Raw genomic sequence first — 23,682 nt, 5'->3', positions numbered from 1 at the left:
ACAGCAACTATAGTTATAAACCTAGTAGTGTTATTTGACTTTACATTTCCATTAATGGGCAGACATTAAACACAGATGTCATGGACTGAAAATCATATAATGTCTATAACTAATAAGAATCTCTCTGATTTTACCACTGTTCACCTTAAAAGGGTACCTTCTGGTGAATTCAGGTATGTGAATTCTGATGAGCCCCTCCTCGCCCCAACCTCTACCCCCATCTTATTGTACTTAATGTCTGAACCTATTTGGATAAACACAAATAGAAGAAACTTTTAAGGTGTGCAGCTAACACATTCACTCTCTTTCTTTCCTCTGTTCTCTTAGAATGACACATTATGTTTATTTTCTAGGTTTCTTACTTCCAGTCATAACAAAATAATGATCATTGCCTTCCTTCTTCTTTGCAGGTTTTTTATCTCCACTAACTGCCTCCTTGCCAGATGAGGGTGGCTTCCTGGTTGCAGCCGGGGCTTTGCCACTTTTGGGAGGCCCTTTGGCTAAGCACTGGCTCTTGGTGGCAGTCTGTGCTGACTTTGGTTCAGGTTGTGCTTTGGCAGAAGACTGGGGAAGACTCACAATGGACAGCGGGGTACGGCCCGGGGACCTGGAGGAGCTGGGTCCTGTCTTCTGGGACGTGCTTTTATTCTGAGGCTGCTTTTTGGCAACTGAAACCATATTATCTTTTGACTTCTCTGCAGCTTTTGCAGGAGCAACTGAGGATACAGAAAGTGGTTGGTTTAAATTCAAGGCTGACTTAAGTTTCTGTGCTGGCATTGCCCCCGCTTGCAGAGCTCCAACACGTGGCTGAGACTGTGTTCTCAGACCCGTGGTTATCGTTTTGGAACTGGATGTTGTCACTTTTGCAGGAGACTGGAAAGAAGGAGAAGGGTTAGGCCTTACGTGCAGATTTGCCTTAGGCGGCTTTGGACACTTTGATGATGAATTTAAATGTGCAGCTGAGTGAGACACTGCATAATCCCTGGAAGACACAGGATGGTGTTTCAAATGCTTTGGTTCAATTTTTCCAGAACACTTATTTGGCAAAAATGTAGATTCAGGCACATCTCTTGACTTCTGGGCTGGAGTAAGCTTGGCCTTAGGAGTACTGGGTGATGAGATACATTTTCTCAACGACTCAGATACACAAGGTGCAGTTCTTAATAAAGCTGGTGAAAAAGTGCTTTTACCTACTGGATTTAAAGAAGCAGATGAAGATGATGCATCGTTTGAAGGAGCCTGCGGTTTCTTTGTTACGCCCTTTGAAGATCTGAGTTTGAGATGAGAGGACACTGCTGGAGAATCTGGAAATTTAGAACGGACAGACCCACAGGCCAGATTGCCTCCTCTCAGGGAAGATGTTGGTGGCAACACACCTGGCAGACGTACCTGCTTCTCTTTGCTCCTTGGAATACCAACTGGTGTGTCAGGTTTTGAATTTTGTTTCTGAAACATGCTAACTGCTGACAAAGGATTCATTTCAGGAGGCTGAGGTGTTCTGGCGGACAAATCAGGCACACTTTCATTAGAAACTCCTTTTTGAAATGCTAGAATTTTCTGTTCTAGTGTAGCAAACTGTAATATTCGACAGGGGTCATATTTAAGCAAAAATCCTTGAAGAGTATCCCAGCCTCCACCGACACGGACCATGACATGTTTTCCATGAAGCATCTTTCCCCCAAAAGAAAGTAAAAAATAAAGCTGTAAAACTGTAAGGTGCAGTTATGGTTCATTAGCAGTCATAGTCTGTGATGTCTGTGACTATGAAATTCAGTGTATTTGCCAACAGCTTCACTATAAATTGCCAGTCTCTTTCTTGTATTACTAAAGTAACAAATTTAATTCATATTGAATCACGCAACTAACAACAGAGAATCCTCCAGTTTGGAAGGAAGATATTTACACATCCTAAAAATCCAAATTACTAATACGCAAAACTGCAAGGACTGAATATTGAAGGAAGAAAGGAAAAGGGAGAGTAAAGGAGGGGAAGAGAGAAAAAAAGATTCATACTAAAGAAAAACATAATTACAGAAGATAAAAACTACCAAAACTTGTATGCTAGAATTTAACAAATTACTTTCATATGTATCATACCAATTTAATCTTGCAAAAACTTTGATGTAATTTATTACTAGTTCTTCTTTGCAGATGAAAAAATTATGGCTCTGAGAGATTAAGGAAACTGTCCCAAACCACACAGCTTGGCCTGGCCTCAAACGCACCAGGCTGCCCAACCCAAAAGGTGCTTTTGTGTTGATAAGATATATCGTGGGTCTGCCAGCACAGCCCAAGCTGGACGGACTCAGGCCCCTATTCATTCAGCAGGCAAATCTGCACAGTTGTATGAGACTGCTCTGCAAATTTTAACTCTAAATCCCATGCTCTGTGTACTATCACTATATCATACTGCTTAAGAAAAGAAATCTAATTAAAAGACAAAATGCATATACCTGTTTCTGTATGAGTTGAACAGGGTATGGGGAACTAATGATAATACATGAAATAAAAGAAAATATAGGTGGTAAAATTATATTTTTTACATACTTTTATATTACATTCCTAAATTGGGAATAAAACAGCTCTTGTATCAATAAGTGGACAGAATGATGAACAGGTAAACTTCAATCTCCTTATCAGCAAAGGGGACAATTAATCAATTGCAGATTGCAAATGGGACAAAGGAAGAAAATAAGCATGTATATTAGCATATTAGTATAGATGCTGATGCTGTGTCAGTGAAAAAAAGGCTTCAGACTTAAGAGCCAAAGTCTATATTATTATCAACTGCCCTGTTTCTATTTCTTTTTCTTCTTACTGACATTTAATCTTATTAGATGTTCTCGTTTTGCTTTTTTCTTCTTATGATAGAAAATTATTCCTCTTTAGGAAATCTAAAAAATGGAATAAGTTACCTGAGGTATTCAAAAAATTTTCCCCCCAATTATATTCAATGTCCAAATAGTCTTAGCTTAATTAGTTGTTTGCTATGTTAAGCGTGTTTACCTAAACACATTATATACTCTTGAAAATATTCCATATATTTCCTTCTATACAGTGAAATTCTTCCATTAATAACATCCTCTATTCCAATTTTTTTTAAAGTAAAAGGGGAACAAAAGAAGGTTGGTAAAACAATAAATTCAATTTCAAAACAAGATCTAAACAGGATGTAAACGGTGGACTTACTCTTATAAAAAGTATTTTATCTCCTAGTCGATACCGTCCTTCAGATAAGTACTCGATAGAAAATCGATGAGAACAACTACAAGGAGGGTCTTCAGCAATGTGTTTAACCTAAGATTAAAAATAAACCACAAGATTTAGTGCTTGTGACAAAAACTATTTTGTTTAATGTTAAAATGCAAAGTTATTTGATAGTTGGGAAAATCAAACTCAAAGATAAAAATTTAAAGACAGTTCAACTATTTATTATCTCTTCTCTTTTACTTGTTATCAAATATTGAGATTAGACATTAGCTAATCTAATAAAACCTAACAGTGAGGAAGTCTGGAGTCTCTCTCTCTCTCTCGCTCTCTGCCCAAGTGCAATCAGGCTTGTCGTGTACTCACTGATCACCGGAGAAGGTCTGTGAATGTGTACACAGTGACGTCAATTCAAAACACATTCATTCAGTCATAGGAAACAGTTCGTTACTAAGGTTGAATTGTTTTAAGACTTGGATTAATATATCTGTCAAATCATAGATGAACCCGTTAGATAAAGTTTAACCAGGAATTTTCACTTGTCCCTTAACACCATGTGAAAGTAATACTGTATGTATGGAAGAATATCCAGATTTGTTCCAAAGTTACTGTTAAAATAGGCAGAGATGCATTTATAGCTATTGGGCTGGGCAAAAAGTTCTTTCGGGTTTTTCCGTAACATCTTACGAAAACCCCAAGCGAACTTTTTGGCCAATCCAATATTCACCCAAGACTAGGTAAATTCTAAAAATTTCAACTCAAGAGGCATTTTTCTAAAAGCACTCACTTTGTTTCAATAGTTTGCTAAGGAGATGAGAACTGAGGAGAAAATCCTACCTCTACTCCTCGAGGGGCTTACAGAATTTTTAACTGCAGTAAATATCTTAAAAATGGTAAAAACTGGGCCTCCCTGGTGGCACAGTGGTTGAGAGTCCGCCTGCCGATGCAGGGGACACGGGTTCCGTGCCCCAGTCCGGGAAGATCCCACATGCCACGGAGCGGCTGGGCCCGTGAGCCATGGCCGCTGAGCCTGCGCGTCCGGAGCCTGTGCTCCGCAACGGGAGAGGCCACAACAGTGAGAGGCCCGCGTACCGCAAAAAAAAAAAAAAAAAAAAAAAAAAAGGTAAAAACTGGAATAAAAATTAAAATTCAGGAATTCTTTATTTAAAACATAGAAATTAATATAAATTGATTAAATGAAAATATTTGCTGAGATATGTTTGATTTGAAAAAAAAAGTCACATATCAGCCACTATGGAAACCATTTTGTTTTCCTAAAATTGTATTTTTGAAAAAGCAAGGTCATGTATATTTTTCTCAACTACTTGTCACACAGAGTATATCTAAACAAATACACTTAATTGCACTTAGGCATGATGTTAAAGAAAGTCTCTTCAGATATACCCAACCTACCTGAGCACTAACAGAAATTTATGAGTGTCTTAATTATCTACACAAAATGGACACATGTGGATTCACCCAGGCCTGATCAGAAGGATCCGGATTTATCTCCCTACATCATTCATTTAACAAAATAACATGATCATAAATAGAACTGATTTTCATAAGCCATTCAATGAAGTTTATCTTGTTCAGTTTGGTTATATGAGCACATATGTACACACATGCATACACACACATACATACCACATGCATAAGATGGCTAAAAAATATTTTGAACTTGGGTAAAGAATTTACAACTATTTGAACCATTTACAAGTTAGATAACAAAGTAATTTGAAAGGAGGTAATTATTTCAGTCATTATTTTCTATCCATTAAGGTTTCTTAGGTACACAGAATTGCAGTTGTATATTTCTTAACAGCACTCAAAATAATGAATCAGATTTTAAACACGACCATAAGATCTCAGCAGGTCACATATGTATAGGTGGACTCTGAATATATTCATATAGCACATATATATTTAAAGAAATGTGCTCCTTTTAGTTTTCATAACAAGCTTGCAGGCATGAAAGGTCACTTATTTTCTTTGTTTAAAATATCCAAATACCACTTATATTCAGCAGTACAAATCAGCACTAACCCACAATCTAAATAAGTTGGTGAGCCTAAAAGGAGTAAGTGCTGTGAATAAAAAATGTTCTCTTCTGCTTTTAGCTATTGTGTAATTAACATTTTAACATTAAAGGAAATAGCTAAAGAAATTAAAATCATCTGTAAAGGTACTACCCTAATATCAATTATTTTCATTCTCCTTGTTCTGATACATACTTTTCACAAAGTAAACATTTTTCTTGTTGCTATATAGTCTTCATAATGATTACAAAAAATGATTATTCTGCTAAAATAGTAAATCCTAATTTACCTAGCCATTGCCCAATCTGAGAGTATTTACATTGCTTCCAATTTTTCAGCCTTATAAATAATACTGCAATAAATACTTTCATTCATGCTACTTTTTTTTTCCCTCTTCAAGTAAAATAAAAATGAAAGAGGAACACTTTTGGCGAACTATGAGATTCTGACGCATCATAGTTGAAAGAAAAGTGTGCAATTACTTACAGCTTCGTGCAGCTCTTCATGCTGACAGCATGATTTTGGAATGCTGATGGAATCTTCAGGCCCAGAAGTATTAAGTAAGGTCTCTTCTAGCTCAATTTCTTTCTCAAATTTTACTAATACTGGTGGCTCAACCCCATAGCTGAAAACCAATCATGAGATCTCATCAAACAAGTGAAGTCTGAGCCAAGTACTTCCATGTATATCACAATAGGTTATCTTTTATTTTTAAATAAAGTCTGTATGACTCTCTTCTACCAGTTGTTTCACTGGGACATCTGGAAATGCTTTATAATGTCCCACAGATTGCCAAAAATTCAGATTATCTTCTTTACATCATAGCATATATATATTTGGGTTACTGGAGGCTCCCAATATTCAATCAGGGATCCTAAACGTACCTTTAAAAACCAGCTTGTTAAAAAAAAAAAAAAACAATAAACAAGTCATCTCGTGAGTGAAGATGGGGTCGAGCTAGGTACGGAGGATACCAGGCCTCAGCCTTCTTATCAGACCCTCTTTGTGTACAAAGGACTTGCTTTAAAGATTGTATGCTCTTACTCTCCTTTTTTTTTTTTTTTTTTTTTTTTCAGTACGTGGGCCTCTCACTGTTGTGGCCTCTCCCGTTGCAGAGCACAGGCTCCGGACGCGCAGGCTCAGCGGCCATGGCTCACGGGCCCAGCCACTCCGCGGCATGTGGGATCCTCCCGGACCGGGGCACGAACCCGTGTCCCCTGCATTGGCAGGCGGACTCTCAACCACTGCGCCACCAGGGAAGCCCTCTTACTCTACTTTTGATCTGAAAAATGTAAGTACCCACTTTTACAGTTTAATACTAAATGAAGGCAAGCTACGTGAGCAAGCAGATGCTGACACATGACATGTCTCACGTGAACAGAACAAAGTTAATAAAGAAACAAAAAGAAAGAAAAAACAGTAAATTAAGTTACCTTTATTACAATCGAAAATTATTTTCATTTATAGAAAATAGTGTTCTCGATAACATAAAGCAGCTTAAAAAATGTTTATGACATTGAAATTCTGAAATATTGTGGAATACATACCTTGACACAATTCGACCAATTTCAAGAAGACAAAGATACACCTGTCTCGGATCTTTGTGCAAAACTGTGAAAAATAAGACCACATATTTTAGGGGGCAAATTAAATAGGCAAATATATTTATGGCATGAAAGAAGTAAAAGAAAAGACAGTAGCGTTACTTATTTGGAGACTTAGAAAAGACTTTTATTTTTTCTACATATTATCATCTTCCTGAAATTAAAAAGAAAATGGTTAACAAGAAGGTTAAAATTTACCATGGATGCTTACCTGTGTAGTATTTTAAGTCTAAAAAACTAAGAGTTTAGTAACATTAAATTATTAATATTTCAGATCTCTTAACAGGAGATATTACTGAAGAAACGTATCACTTCAATTTTATTCTAAACTATCTTTAGCACAGGACTATGTGTTAACAGCCTTCTTCAACTCTTCCAAAAACAGAAGAGGAGAGAGCACTTCTCTACTCATTCTATGAGGCCTGTATTACCCTGATATCAAAGTCAGAAAAAGACATGACAAGAAAACTAAAGAGAAATATCCTTTATGAACACAGATGTAAAAAATTCTCAGTGAAATACTGGCAAACTGAATCCAGCAGCAAGTGAGATTTATCCCAGAAATGCAAGGTTGGTTCAACGTATGAAAATCAATCAATACAATTCACCATATTGATAAAATAAAGGAAAAGAAACATACAATTATCTCAGTAGACACAGAAAACGCTTTTGACAAAATCAAACACCCTTTCATGAAAAAAAAGACTCAACAAACTAGAAACAGAAGAGAACTTTATAAATATGAAAATAGACATCTCTGGAAAACCCATAGCTAACATCATTATTAATGGTGAAAGACTGAATGTCTTCCTTGAGGCTAAGACCAGGGAAAAGAAGGATGTCCACTCTTACCACTTCTATTCAACATTGTACTTGAGGTTCTAGCCAGGGCATTTGGGCAAGAAAAATAAATAAATGCCATCTAGATTGGAAAGGAAGAAGGAAAACTATATTGACAGGTGATATGGTCTTTTGTTTAGAAAACCCTAAAGAATCTACAAAAAAAACTAATAGAGCTAATAAGCAAATTCAGCAAAGTTGCAGGATATGAGATCAATATACAAAAGTCACTGCACTTTATACATTAGCAATAAACAATCTGAAATGTAATTAAGGACATGATTACACTCACAATAGCTTCAAGAAGAATAAAGTACTTAGGAATAAATTTAACCAAAGAATTGTAAGACTTGTACACTGAAAACTATAAAATATTGTTGAAAGAAATTAAGATATAAATAAATTGAAAGACATCCTATGTTCATGGATTGGAAGACATATACTGTTATTGTAATACTCTCCAAACTGACCTACAGATTCAGTGCAATCCCTATCAAAATTCCAAGAGCCTCTTTTTTTTTCCAGAAATGGACAAGCTGATGATAAAATTCATAAAGAACTGTAAGAAATATAGAATAGCCAAAACAACTTTTAAAAAGCACAAAGTTGGAAGACTCATACTACCCAATTTCAAAACTACAGTAATCAGGACAGTGTTTACTGGTTTAAGGATAGACATACAGACCAGTGGAATGAAACAGTGTCCAGAAATAAACCCATATGTTTATGTTCAATTGATTTTCAACAAGGATGCCAAGACAACTCAAAGGGGAAAAAACAGTCTTTTCAACAAATGGTGCTAAGACAACTGGATATCTACATGCAAAAGAATGAATTTAGACTCCTTCTTCACACCGTATACAAAAAATAACTCAAAATGCATTACAGACAAAACGTAAAAGCTAAACCTATAAAAATCCTAGAAGGAAATATAGGTGAAAATCTGTGTGACCTTGGATTAGGCAATGGTTTTTTAGATATGACACCAAAAGCACAAGCAATCAAAGAAAAGATAAACTGAACTTCATCAAAATTAAAAACTTCTATGCATCAAAGGACACTATCAAGAAAGTGAAAAGGCAACCCAAAGACCAGAAGAACATATTGGCAAATCATATATCTAATAAGGGTCTAATACCCAGAATAAAGAGAGACCTCTTACAAGTCTACAAAAAAAGACAATTGACTCCCCGCAAAATGAGCAGAAGAGTTGAATGGACATTTCTGTAAAGAAGATATACAAATGGCCAATAAGCCCATGTAAAGATGCTCAATATCATTAGTCGTTAGGGAAATGCAAATCAAAACCACAATGAGATACCACTTCACACCCACTAGGATGGTTATACAGTTGACCCTTGAACAACATGGTTTGAACTGTGTGGGTCCACTAACACATGAAATTTTTTCAATAAATACATACTACAGGGGGCTTCCCTGGTGGCGCAGTGGTTGAGAGTCCGCCTGCCAATGCAACGGACGCGGGTTCGTGCCCCGGTCCGGGAGGATCCCACGTGCCGCGGAGCGGCTGGGGCCGTGAGCCTGTGCGTCCGGAGCCTGTGCTCCACAACGGGAGGGGCCACAACGGTGAGAGGCCCGCGTACCGCAAAAAAAAAAAAAAAAATACATACTACAGTACTATAAGATCTGTGGTTGGTTGAATCTGTGGATTCAGAACCGTGGATACACAGGGCTGACTGTAAAGTTATATCCAGATTTTTGACTGCAGGGTTAGGGGACTGCTGCCCCTAACTCCTGGATTGTTCAAGGGTCAGCTGTAATTTTAAAAAATAATAAGTGTTGACAACTATGTGAAGAAACTGGAACCTCTGTGCATTGCTAGTAGGAATGTAAAATGGTGTGGCCACTGTGAAAACAGTTTGGTAGTTCCTCAAACAGATAAACACAGAATTACCATATGACCCAATAATTCCACTCCTAGGTATATCCCTGAATTTAAAACATATGTTCACTCAAAAACTTGCATACAAATGTTCATAGCAGCATTATTAATAATAACCCCAAAATAGAAACAATCAAAATGTCCATCAGCTGACAGATTAAAAAAATGTGGTATATCCATACAACGAAATATCGTTCAGCCATAAAAAGGAATGAAGTACTGTTAGATGCTACAACATAAATGACCCATAATGCTAACTGAAAATAGCCAGACACAAAAGCTACATATTGCATGATTTTATTTATATGAAAAGTCCAGAGTATGCAAATCTATAGAGAAAGAAAGTAGACTGGTGGTTGCCAGAGGATGGAGATATGGAGTAACTGGGTCCAACTGCTAATAGGTATGGGTTTTCTTTTTGGAGTGATGGAAATGTTCTGGAATTAGTAAGTGGTGATACCTGCACAAATCGTGAGTATACTAAAAACCACTGAAGTCTACATTTTGAAATGATAACTATTATGTTACATGAACATACCTCAATTTTTTAAAATGCTATGAATAAAAAGAAACCTAATACGCTTAGTGATCAGCACACCTGGATTAAAGCAGGGTGCAAACTGGGGGGCAAAATAGCAATCCATTAGTTTTAATTCTACACTGGATAAGAACATCCAGAGGCATACTAAACAGGTAACAGTGGGGAACAGGTACCTGTCTGCAGGCAACAGGGTGTGCGTGGTCAATAGAAATATTTACAATATTAATAACCTAAAACAATAATGAAACCAACTAAAAAGTTGGTTTGCTTTTTATTATCACCATGAACTGGCAATTCTAAGCAATGTCAGTGACAAAATACTTCTCTCTACCAGGGCCGAATTCTACTCCCATGACTCCCGCCCTTGGTATGCTACTACTCTTATCAAAACATTATAAATTCTGTGTGTGTGTGTGTGTGTGTGTGTGTGTGTGTGTGTGTGTGTGTGTGTGCGTGTCTGCGTGTGCACGCACATGCGCGCGCGCACATAAATACTTTGAGGAAATATATAGATAGTCTAAAACTTAGATAGCTTTCACTTTGGTCACTGCACAGATGTTTCTGTTGACTTAAATGAAATGAGAAAATACATCAATAATTCTTCAACAGAGCATGACTTTTTAAAAGCATTAGCCCATTTAGATAACCAAATCGGCAGCTGCTGTTTACAAGGTAAATCTAAACACCATGAACATACATCATTTGGCCTTCTGTTATTTCTGTAATTATCTAGTTAAAAAGAAATTACTAGTAATTTAGACTTGATAGAGTAATTCTTGATGAAAACATTAATTAGTTAAGCCTTAATCCAGTCCCATAGCCAACTCATTTAGGAAGTAAAATATGTCCAGGCCATTCTAGATATATAGGATCTAAAACATAAATGAAAAGCCTTTATCATACATTTGATCTGCAATCTGATTCTCCAATAGTTTACATATACTTAGAGTATAAATGTTTCTAGTAAAATGAGATGTGGCATTTGAGTCCTTATTTGGAAAGAAAAATTAGATGTGAGGGATACAATTTATTATGTATTTATTAGGATACAATATCCTAATAAACATTAAACACAACAACACTTACCTAAACCTTCAGATTCAAAGAGGTAAGTCTCATCAACCCCGATGTGCCTGCACCAGTGAAGGAAGTTCGCAGTATTGTCTCTAGCAAAGAACGAACCTGATGCAGCATCTTTCTTACAGGGCACTTTTCTCATTGGAAAATTCTGGAAAAGACAAAAGAATAATTTCAAACATGCATCAAGGATATTTTCATTAAATATCCATTTTAATATTACTAAATAAATGCTCAGTGCATTGAATGTAACTAAAAAGTGCATAGCACTAGAGGAAAAAGGCATCTTCAAAAATCATTTTATTTTGCTTTTCATTAAGTGTATTCTAGAAAATGATTCCTAGGAAAACAGTCAGGTCAAAATTAGCAGCAGGATCACGCATCTCTAACCTTTCTTTTTAAAATGACGTGAGAGTCTTAGTTAAGATAAAAAATGACAGTCTAACAATTCCAAAGCACATCTTTATAGTATATCTCTCCAAACACAGTTCAATACAAACACAAAATTATTGCTATGATAAAGGTTTACACAGTCTCAATTTTGCTAACTTCTTTATTTGCAGATTCATAAATATGGTTCTGAGTTTCTTGAGGAGACTTTCAAACAAGGAAGTAGTAGCCCATTCTTAATTAAAGTTCTTTGAAAATTGACAAGCTAAGTTTTACAGAATGCTAATTCTTTTTTATTTCCTGGACCAAGAGTGTTCAGATAATCCTGCTGAGGCTGAGGGTTTGTTTTTTTTTTTAGAAATTATTCATCTCTTTTTTTTTGGCTGCACTGGGTCTTCATTGCTGTGCACAGGCTTTCTCTAGTTGTGGCCAGCGGGGGCTACTCTTCGTTGTGGTGCGCGGGCTTCTCATTGCAGTGGCTTCTCTTGTTGCGGAGCACAGGTTCTAGACACGCAGGCTTCAGTACTTGTGGCACGTGGGCTCAGTAGTTGTGGCTTGCGGGCTCTAGAGCGCAGGCTCAGTAGTTGTGGCACAGGCTTAGTTGCTCTGTGGCATGTGGGATCTTCCCGGACCAGGGCTCAAACCTGCGTCCCCTGCACTGGGGCAGGCACATTCTTAACCACTGCACCACCAGGGAAGCCCAGCTGAGGGGTTTATAGTTTTGTTTCAAATTTTTACTTGAATAAGAAATTCACACATATGATTTTTTAAATGCAATGGGCACAGTAGAGTATAAGTCTTTCTCCTACCACTACCCCTCAGTTCCTTTCTCTCCTTGGAGAGAACCACACTATTACTAGTTCCTTATGTTTCCTTCCTGTTGCTTTTATTTTCTAGGATTACGATAACCTCGTGAGTTTTTCTAGTTGTATATAGGAAAAAAAAATCAACACAGCCAAATACAAAGATGGTTAGTATCAACTGAAATCTTTTCCACATTTCTGTAAGACATCTCCATACATAAGTATATCTGTACCTACAGAATGCTACATAAACAGGCTATTCTGCAATCTGATTTGTGTATGTGTGCATGCACACTTAATGATAAGTTGCAGGCATCTTTTGGGGTAAAAAAAAAAAGACACAAAAATTAAAATAGTCATTTCTAATGTATAGATAATATTCTACTCTGTTTAGGTACCATAATCAATTTTAAACAACTTCTCTACTGATGAGCATTTAGGTTGTTCTTAATTTTTTTGCACAGTCGTTTTTGTGAATTTGCGGTTATTTTCTTAGAATAAATTCCTGGAATTAGAATTATGTTACGTATCAAAGGATGTGCTTTATTTTCAATGTGCTATGTTACCCATTGTCCCCCAAGAAAGATGGTACTACTTTATTATTTCCACCAGCACTATGTTAATATCTAGAATACACACTCAGAGACACCAGATCCCATGAGTGAAAATACCCATATTTGATGAAAAGAGAGGAAAACCTTATCTACCTCAAATCCCAACTTCAGGGTCAACGGTAGAAAAGAGTCTAAAAAAGGTGTTATTCATTCAACCAATATTTATGAATTTACGATGAGGACAATATATAAAGAATAAAAAGATGATGATAATAGCTCTTAACTGTGTGCCAGGAACCATCACAACCTCTTTTTTCACTTAACTCTCACAGGAGTCCTATAAGGAAGGTACTATTATTGTTCTCAAGAAGAACTAGCTATTTAGACATTTACTATGTACCAGGCATTATCTATATAAGCTAACCACTATCTATATATTATCTCATTTAATGTTGCTGAATCCTCGAAAATATATCCTACAAGGTAAATGTTAATATCTCCATTGTACAAGTGAGAATATTTTTTCAGATGCTCAAAAAGATTAAGTAAATTATCCAAGATTTTACATATAGTTGCGTTGGAAGTTTACAACCTTGTAGAGTTGACAAGAAATGTACATAAGCAAATCAATATGTACCAAGGTATTAAATCACTACTGGCAAACATTTTCTTACCACTGGTTCTTCAGAGTTGCATGTTTTCACCGTGTTTTGAAGAACATCAATCAGTTGGCATAACAGTACTCCATTATCAAGTTCTTCCAATAACCTTTCTGCCTTAACTTCAATACCTAAAAACATATTTCAAAGCTAAGAGTCTTCTAGAAACCGTCAATTCAAACAATATGGTTAAATAATTAAATGTAATCGGATTATAGCTGAAACACTAGACAAATATTAGATCAGACTCCGAGCATTCACTCTTAGAAGGTACAGTTAAAACAGCAGATAATATCAAATTAAGAGAAAGTCAACTAAAACAAAAATATCTGTGGTGTAGAAGCACAGAAAAAATAAATGCCATCTACTTTATTTCAGTGAAAAACACCAAAGTGTTTTATATTTCAAGATCCACTATTAAGGTTAAGTTTTGATTCACTGCACAATACAACTGCTTGCACAAGAAAGATTCTCTATAAGATGGTCTTTGTTGCAATTTAAAAATTAAAGATAACAATGTAACAAGCACTCAGAAAATACCAACTTTTCATCTCTGAAATCCCTTATTTGGAAGCATTATTACATAATAAACTTTTAAGAAATTATCCAAATCTTCAAACTGATATAAGAGTGAGTGTTTAGTGCGTTTTTAATTCTCTTCAAAGACCATAGATGAGTTTATACATATATATTCCTTTTCACGAAAACCTTACAATGCTACATGAAATTCTGTTATTTAAAAGAGAATTTTTTTCTAGGGAGAAAGTTCAGAGCGCTCACATCCTTCTAACTGAGTAAAGAAATATGATGCCATGCATTCTCCAAGCTGACATTTCCTCCTAGGTTTCAAATACCTCTGCCCCTCGAAGCCTCAGAAACAGGAATCATTTTAACTACAGCATATATTCCACCCAGAATCTCATGCCTTACACAAGTTTAAGGAGAAAAAAGAAATCAATAAAATACAGACCCCCAAATTAGACCTATACACTTAAAAAATTTTTTAACATTAACAATTAAAATGTTGATTATTCACAGCTCTTACTACTGACCTCTTCCATTAAGCCTCAAACTTGCTTACTATTCAAGCCCTGAGGGTCAGGGTGAATCAGAATATCTTCCCAACTAGAATGTAAGCTTGGTGAGAAAAAGGACATCAAATATTTCCTTCACTAGAGGATCCCCAGCCTCTGGAACTATCATTCCTTGACAAAGAGTAAGATTCTCAATAAACATTTACTGAATAAGACATTACAATTTTGAGCATCTTTGCAAGCCTTACCTAATAAACCAGATAACCAGATTGACAGATCTTCTTGCATGGGCAACAGGGTAGCTTCGTGCCTCACAGCTATCCACTCATCATACTGACAAACATCAGCCAAACCTGGCCCATGTCTGGGGGTCAGAGGACTCCGTGGACTTAGAGGCAGGTCTTCTCCAAACCACACCTAGAGAAAACACCAACCAACTGAATGGATGCAACCCTATTAAAAGTCAGCATGCCTAACATTTATATTTAAATAATGAATTACAGACCATATTTAATATACAGAGCTGCAGCAGCTCACAGAAAGTTAATAAACTAGAAGCAAACTAATAGCCTAGATACTTGACACACTTTCCGTATTCAATTCTGTGATAAATGTAAGTGAATCCCTAACTAATGAATGGATTCTACCATCAAACTGAGGGGATGAAAGTCAACAAATATTTTTTTTCTTTCACTTCTTAGCTGCATAAGTTTAACAAGTTACTTGACCAGAGTATCAGCATCTTGGCTGTAAAATGAATTAATAATACCTGCCTTATAAGATACATCTTTGTAGAATCTAGCATTGGGCCTAACAATATTTGTTGAATAATGGATAAATGAATGAATGCATAGTTGGCATTTTATAAACTTTAAATCATAGTAACAGTGTTATCTAAAAAAAAAATTCTAAATAATCTGGTCTGTCACTTGATTTTGCATGGTCCACAAGCTAAGAATGGTTTTTACATTTTAAAATGGTAGTTATGTAAGTACCTACATAATAGCTTTGATTCTGCCTACTTACTAAGCTAAAAATGTTTACTACCTGGTCAATCCCTGGTTTAGAATAAAAACTGACAGAAACATGCTATCAAACCAACACTTGCAAAATTTTGAAATACAATTAGATATACTTCTAATATAAGATTAGTTAGAGAAAAGACTGTGTCAAATCTCAACTCAGGACGGGGTATCAGAGCCCAAGTGAAGTGATAAAGGGGTTCTCACAGGAGGGCAGCTTGAAATGGAGGGTCAGAGCTTCAGTGAGGTGACAGGGCATCCACACATGGCAACGGCCCTGTGCAGCATCAGACCCTGAGCAGGATAAAGAGGGTGTCCGCTGGGGACAACGGGGGAACATCCCAGTGCAGGGTGTCAGAGCCCAACTGAGCTGAGAAGGGCATCAGCTCAGGGAGGGGTGGCAGCAACGAAGGGAGACGGGTTACATACACGGGGATTTATCAAATGGGAGCCAGGTTTCTCCACATACATATAAATAAATGAATAAACTGGAATTTTGATGAGGAATGAGATTTCCATATACTTTCAAAGTACTTCCCCAGAAATACCTACTACAAAGAGAAAAAAAGAGTAATTTCACAGTAGAGAAACTCATCAGGCAGCAACTTAACCCAGGCAGCAACTTAACCGAGTGACACAGGTGAACATGATCAACAACAGGATGAATCAAAATCATATGTACCTGACAGGATACAAGGAGACAACACAACATCCCTCTGTGATAGTCCTGCCAAGATGCATAACCTGAATCTAATCACGAGAAAACATCAGGCAAATCTAAATTGAGGGACATTCTACAAAATAATTGGCCTATAATACTCAAAAGTGTCAAGGTCATTAAAGAAAGCAAATACTAATAAAGACTAAGGGGCACGACAACTAAACGCAACAGGTGATTCTGAACTGGACATTACTGGGACAACTGACAAATAGTTGAATGTGGTCTGAGTATTAGATAGTAGTTCCGTACCAACGCTAATATCCTGATTCTGATGATTTCATTGTGGCTGTATAGGAGGGAGTCCTTGCACGCGATAAATGCACTAAAGTACCAGAGGTAACGGGACATTAGATTTGCAACCTACTCTCAAATGGTTCAGCAAACAAATATCTCTGCTCTACACTTAACAACCACTTTGCAGGTTTGTGATTGCTTTAAAATAAAATTTAAAAAATTTTTTTTAAAAAGAGGCGTAAGTATAGGTAATACCAAGTGAATCTAGTTCTGTCTTGATTTTTCAATGTAGATAATTTCCCCCCTGAAATATATTAAACTTACTGAGGTTTATTTGAGGCAAGTGTTACTATACCAAATCAAAAGCCATAACAATACCATTGTTATCTCAGACAAACATAGAGGGAAAAAAAAAGAGCTGCTTCCAATCTCCTGTGATGAGAAATAAACACGTTTTTTAAAAATCTCACAGGCAAAGAAAGACAATGAATATATACCACAAGAGGCAAGCAGGAGTAGCAAAACTTAATAAAAATACCCAAAGACTAAGAGGAACATTGTTATTCGAGGGGCATTATTTCAGAAACTGAGAGTAGAGATTTGGGGAATGAACTCCTAAATACATGAGGATCCCATAAAGTTTTTGGAAAAAAACAAGATGTTATTTCCCCAAATTCTCTTAGAATTACTTCAAAGGGAGTACAGCAAAGATATAATATCTAAATCTTCCCTTCATAAGCATGTCTTGCTTCCGTAATCCCAGGACTCAGTATAAGACCTACCTCATGATAGGCAGTCAAAAATGTTAGTTGAATACTTGAGGAACAGATACTAGCAAATGACTCCTTGTACCATCAAAATCAAGATGCATCTTACAATAAACGGTATTTTACAGTCAACAGAACGTTATTTGTCCTTTAACCATTTGGCTGAGCTGACAAAAGGCAGAGAAGATGCAAATGCTTGTCAAGGAAACATGTACATTATCTAGGAAGGTGGTTTTGAAAATATCATGTGTGAAAATGGAGAAGCTAAAATTAACAAAAGTCATTCTAAGTTCTTGCCACATTAGGGAGAAGAGTACTTGGATTTTCCGATTATTACAAGCAGAAAACTATAAAAACCTGGGCTAGTCAGCAGCATATTAATGTTGTTAAAAGCTAGGTGTTAATAACAAAACCTGCATGTATAAAGATTGTTCTCAATCATGCTGAAAGCTGTCATATTACAGAGATTCCTAACCATAGGCAGTCTACAGAAGAACCTGAACCAGTATATAAACTTAACTTACATTTAGGCAAAAATTTAGGCCTACGTACAAATGGGCCTTTTCTCAGAGAGAGAGAGTTCATAGCTTCTGTTAGATTCTGGAAAGGGTCTGTGACCCAAAAGAGATTAGGAACTATCTAGTTCATTGATTTTTAGACTGTAAGTTTATTTACTAATCAGAATCAGGGACATAAAAAAGGGGCAAGGAAGACCTTCATGGATTAAATGAATAAGAAACCAGCTATCTACTGGGTGTCTCCTCTCTGCAAGGCACTTATGAAAAAGCGAAGCCTAATTAGCAAAGAGGTGAAAATCCGAGGAAGTTCTCACATTCACCAGGGAGCGAAGCAAAAACTTCCATGAGGGATGTCAAGGGTACTCTTGGAGAAGAATCAATAGGGACAGATCTGTGGAATCTAGGTCAGAGACGGGTTTGTGGAACTATAAGACAACACTATGAAAAAAAATCACCAATTTAAGAAAGTATTAATGGCCATTAGGAGAGAAATGAGAAAAACATGGTCAATGTGGCAATGATAAAAAGCACTTTAGGGCTTCCCTGGTGGCGCAGTGGTTAAGAATCTGCCTGCCAATGCAGGGGACATGGGTTTGAGCCCTGGTCTGGGAAGATCCCACATGCCGCGGAGCAACTAAGCCCGTGAGCCACAACTACTGAGCCTGCGCGTCTGGAGCCTGTGCTCCACAACGGGAGAGGCCGTGACAGTGAGCGGCCCGCGCACCGTAATGTCAACAGTTTCTTTCAACAAATATGTTTCTCTTCTGGATTTTAAATGATCATTATACAGCCTGAATGTACATTTTACCTGGGGAGGTCACAGTGGGAGGAAGGAACTTTTTCCTTTATCCTCTTAGGTCCAGGTTCTAGGGCCCTACAAATTAAACTGACAAAAGACACATTTAGAGAAAAGGATTTGTTACTTAGGCAGGAGGGAGCTTCCCAGAAAATGATGGAAAGCCCAAAGGGGCAGATAGACCCAGGGTTTAAATATCTTTCTATCAGTGTGAAGGGGGTTTTGGACTACGGCAAAGGAGGAGGGGAGGTTGTAGGAAGGGCACCAGGTAAATAAGGATTGTTTAGTAGGATTAGTTAAGCAGACTTAAGTCCTCTCATAAGATAAGAGTCTCTGGCCATTCTCTGCCTGCAGGAGAGGAAGACACCTTTACAGATGGAAATCTCCTTTATAAAAATGGAAATTTCCTTTACAAAAGGGAAATTTATACTCTGGTTTTGGAGCTTTTCTGGAGTTGGCTGTTTCTCAGTTGCTTTCCACTCAAAAGGATCTTTAGTATTTTGGGGTGTTGTGTCCTGATCCCCCTCAGTAGCACATTGGAAACAGCAAAACTACCAAAAGTCCTTTAAAGGCTGCCATATTACTTTTTGCACCTTCAACCTACTATTGGGGGAACCACTTGCACGAGTTATCTTAAACCGGAGGTCCTGGTAAGGAATGCAGAGCTAACAAGCTACCACCAACGGGAAGAATTTGGGAAAGGTCAAAAGGAGAGAGGCGACTCCAGTCCATATGTCCTACCAACCTCCCAGAATCCTTCTTGCTGAAATCCATCTTGGCTGAGCAATGCATGTGCCGCCAGGAAGGACCCTGAGTTAGAGTCACTGGCCAGAGACAACCCAGAAACTAACCCCATTACCATAAAGCCAGAGACTGGGAGCCACGTGGCAGAGCAGTCCTCCTGGTTTCCCTTACCCTGCTGCTCTCCACCTGGGTGCCCATTCCCCAATAAAGTCTCTTGCTTTGTCAGCACGTGTGTCTCCTCGAACAATTCATTTCCCACTCTCGGGCCCTGGAAGGGGTCCCCCTTTCCTGCAATACTACTGCTTGTCCCACAACCCCTCAAATAAAAAAGAGCAACCCTATTCGGCTTTGCTTTAACAGCTTTAACAGAAAAAAAAAAAAAAAAAGCACTTTAGGGCTTCCCTGGTGGCGCAGTGGTTGAGAGTCCGCCTGCCGATACAGGGGACACGGGTTCGTGGCCCGGTCCGGAAAGATCCCACGTGCCGTGGAGCGGCTGGGCCCGTGAGCCATGGCCGCTGAGCCTGAGCGTCGGGAGCCTGTGCTCTGCAACGGGAGAGGCCATGACAGTGAGAGGCCCACGTACCCCAAAAACAAAAAAGCACTTTATAAGGAATAGAGAAAATATAATCAACATGAAACTGATGACATTTCTGAGACTTGGACAAAAAGAGATGAATAGAAGTAATCAGATAAAAAGTGGTTTTGAGAAATAAGGAGTTCTGAGCATACTCAATGTGGATTAGAGAGGACCCCAAAGGGGAAGAGTAAGACCTTTTGGGAGACTGCCATGGACTCCCAAGTCCCCAAAGGAAAACAGTACAAAAGAACTCTTTATTAGTAGAGTAGGAGGATATAGCTGCACAGCATAGGAGGGAGAAAGCAGCATCGCATTCAGAATTGTTCTTAACCATTTAATAAATAAGTTATCTTCTCTAGGCTATCACACACTGCTATCTTGATAAGCCTTTCTTAATTAAAAAAAAAAAACTTTCACGACACAGTTATAATCTCCAGCTTTACATCCGGATAATTTCGTTGTACCAATGATACAACCAAAGTTGTGAGTGCCTACTAGGTAACAACACATTCCAGGAGGCACTTGGCTCATGTTATCTCATTGATTCCTCACAACTACCCTGAAAAATACAGCTATTATCCTCACCTCAGAGGCAAGGGAGCGGGGACTCAGAGAGGTAAAATAACTTGCCAGGATCTCACAAGCAGAGTGGCAGAATAAAAATCAGACACAAGGGACTTCCCTGGTGGCGCAGTGGTTGAGAGTCCGCCTGCCGATGCAGGGGACACGGCTTCGTGCCCTGGTCTGGGAAGATCCCACATGCAGCGGAGCGGCTGGGCCCGTGAGCCATGGCCGCTGAGCCTGCGCGCCCGGAGCCTGTGCTCCACAACGGGAGAGGCCACAACAGTGAGAGGCCCGCGTACAGGAAAAAAAAAAAAATCAGACACAAAATCTGACTGACTCTAAAATTCTCACTTTCAAAGGCAAATTTTATTATCAGCTGCTTACATCTTCCTAGGTAGACCTTCAAGGTGATTTTTAAGTTAAAATTCAGTCATGTTCTATTTATGTCAAAAGAAAGAAAACTTTTAAAGGATCTAAGAATAAATACCAACTCTGGAAATCATTCAAATGTAAGATTATTCTGGTTTGTCTTATTACCTCCATCTTGCTTCCCCTCACCAAAAAACTAACAAACAAAATAAAAACGCTCTAAATTTTAAGTTTTAACGACACATTATTTACAGGCATTACAGGGCACGTGTAGTTATCTAAAATTAAGAATTTATATTTGTTTTCATTGAAAGCTCTTTTAAACTATTCCAATTCTTTTCCCAGGGTAGTACAAATACGATGAACCCACCAATCCTAAGATATTTTTGATTCTTACAAATATGCAGTATAAATGAAAGCTTAATATTAAAGTCTTTTCAGAACTAGAAAGTGAAAATATAGTATTCCTATTATTAAATTTGATGCTTAAAAAAACAGTAAAATAGAAAATTTTTGTGATAATTTTAGTTTTTTTCTAACTATTGTAATCTTATTATATTAATCTCATTAACTTAAATATATATTTTCCCAAGAGAACCACTTACTTGAATTGCAGGCAGCATGGTCATCTATGCTGAAATGCTACTGCTGCTATGAAAATAAAACAAAACATTAATATGCAGACAATGGTAGCTTTCCTACTCCCCCAAACCCTCAAATTACAAGGAATCTGCTTTATTCTCTTATCTAATTGAAAACCTAATACTTTTCTATTTGGAATAATTTGACCATAGGAGAAGGCAATCATACTCCTGGTTTCTTACTTCATAAAAGTACTCCTCATTTGAAAGAGGAAAATCTGAAACACACTTTAATATGTAGTTTCTGGCACTAATATCAATGTAATTCTTGAAGCATCTGACTAGTAAAATAAAACTAACAATAAAACTTAGCTTACCTTAAAAGTGCCCCAGAATTTTCCCCTGTAAACACACTGTAAATATAATGTAAATACAAATATCACAACAACTGATACTGAAAGTCAAGTATCTCTCATCTGATCTTTACAGAGATAAGTTCATCCGAACTTTGTATAAATTCTCAAGTTTAACCATAAGCTTCTTCCACCAGATGACAAGGTAATAAAGAAAAATATCAATTTTAACTATGAAACAATACTCAATGCCTTTCCTTAATAATTTTCCATAAGTTATTTTCTCCATGAGGTGCTAAAGACCAAAAAAAAAAAAAAGCAATGTGAACTCTAAAGGACTATTCTTGAAACATACAAGGAAAAAAACACAACTTTAAGTTAGATTAATCCAATTCTTTAATGTATTTTCGGAGGAAAGAAAGTGAAGAGTTTGAAAACACTCAGAATAATAGACTATATAAAACCTAGGATTTTAGATTGCTTATAAGCAGCATAATATACTAGTCTATTTCTTATTGTAAACCACCATTAAAATATTCTAAGAAAAAACAGAAAATGGCTTATAAGGCTATCAATTTCCAAGGAAAAGTTACTTTCTCCCCTAAGTTATACCAAACATACCTCAGGTACCGTGCCAACTACACATCCCACCTTCCTCTCAGGAACATTTCTTCCAGTACCAAAGCTGAACTGGAGCTAAACCTAACTGAAAAGTCTGATGTTACACATCACATTGTCTTCGCAAGAAGGCAAAGGACAGCAGAATGTCCTTGATGTCATTTTTCCTTCTCTCTACCCTAGCAAAAGGCCAAAGTACAATTGAGCATTACTAAGGAGTTTGTTATGCTTCCCACGAGCTAACTCAGTGGGGAATACGTTTTCCTTTAGCATAAATAATCCTTTGTCCCCAACAAAGATCCATAGTAAGAAGCTTCCGAGACCATTTTTAAAAAATACAGCAAAGAAGCTGCTCCCATTAAAATAAGGAGTCCCACATAATCAGACAAGAGCTTGAACAGCTGGAACTGCCAACCCCAAACAAAAGAAGGCCTGAATTATAAGGCGTGTGCAAATCAAGAACAGTGACACAGTCACAAAGAAGCTATCACAAGAATGTTTAGTAGTTGCAGTTTTTATGGAAAATTCAACAAAATTAGTTTTATGAAAGAAATGAAGAATTTGTGCACCATCTTCAATCACTGAACTTTAACAGAGAGTCTATTTTATATATATATATATATATATATATATCTTCCCCCACATCATTCTTATGTAATAGAAAAAACTACTTTAAAGATAACATAATTAACCATCTGGATTACCTTTAAAAAGAAGTTATTTAATAAATGGTACTCAGATAGGTTATAATATATCTTCATGTGTGAAAAACTATCAGGTACACAAATATATGCTTTTATTGGAAAACTTTTATAAACTGATGAGATTGTATCAGTGAATCATCATTAACTCCTAAGTATTTACTGTGTTCCAGATCCTAAGAGCCAGTTATTCATACTTTCTAGTCATTCACTATTCTCTTTCCAAATCATTTTTGTCTCAAGCATTGAATCAATCCCAAAAGCAGCTTCCTGTCTACAGTTAGCCCAGTCCCCAATCTGCATCACAATCCCAATTCTTGCTTCTTACTCAGTTTATTACCTGCTTTCCTCTTATCTATCTTTTCCTAAAAGACTCAGTCTCTACATTTTTTTTTTTCACATAAACCAATTATACCGAATCAGCAACTCTTCATTTCTGGATCTGCACCTTGATTAGCAATTTATT

The 23,682-nt window shown here is 37.1% G+C and overlaps 1 protein-coding gene across 1 annotated transcript; it reads right to left on the bottom strand.

The window, feature by feature from the left end:
• Positions 1-342: 342 nt before the first annotated feature.
• On the bottom strand, positions 343-21,592 carry GAS2L3 (growth arrest specific 2 like 3). The gene is made up of 8 exons (XM_007465338.1): positions 21,569-21,592; positions 14,900-15,068; positions 13,633-13,748; positions 11,221-11,362; positions 6,794-6,857; positions 5,733-5,871; positions 3,190-3,297; positions 343-1,671 (listed from the first exon to the last, which is right to left on the bottom strand). The coding sequence occupies exons 1-8, from the start codon at positions 21,590-21,592 to the stop codon at positions 343-345; spliced, it is 2,091 nt and encodes a 696-aa protein (XP_007465400.1).
• Positions 21,593-23,682: the final 2,090 nt, after the last annotated feature.

This window comes from Lipotes vexillifer, unplaced genomic scaffold (genome assembly GCF_000442215.2).
Source record: "Lipotes vexillifer unplaced genomic scaffold, Lipotes_vexillifer_v1.1 scaffold141, whole genome shotgun sequence".
NCBI lineage: Eukaryota > Metazoa > Chordata > Mammalia > Artiodactyla > Lipotidae > Lipotes > Lipotes vexillifer.
This window is presented reverse-complemented; position numbering and strand designations above follow the sequence as displayed.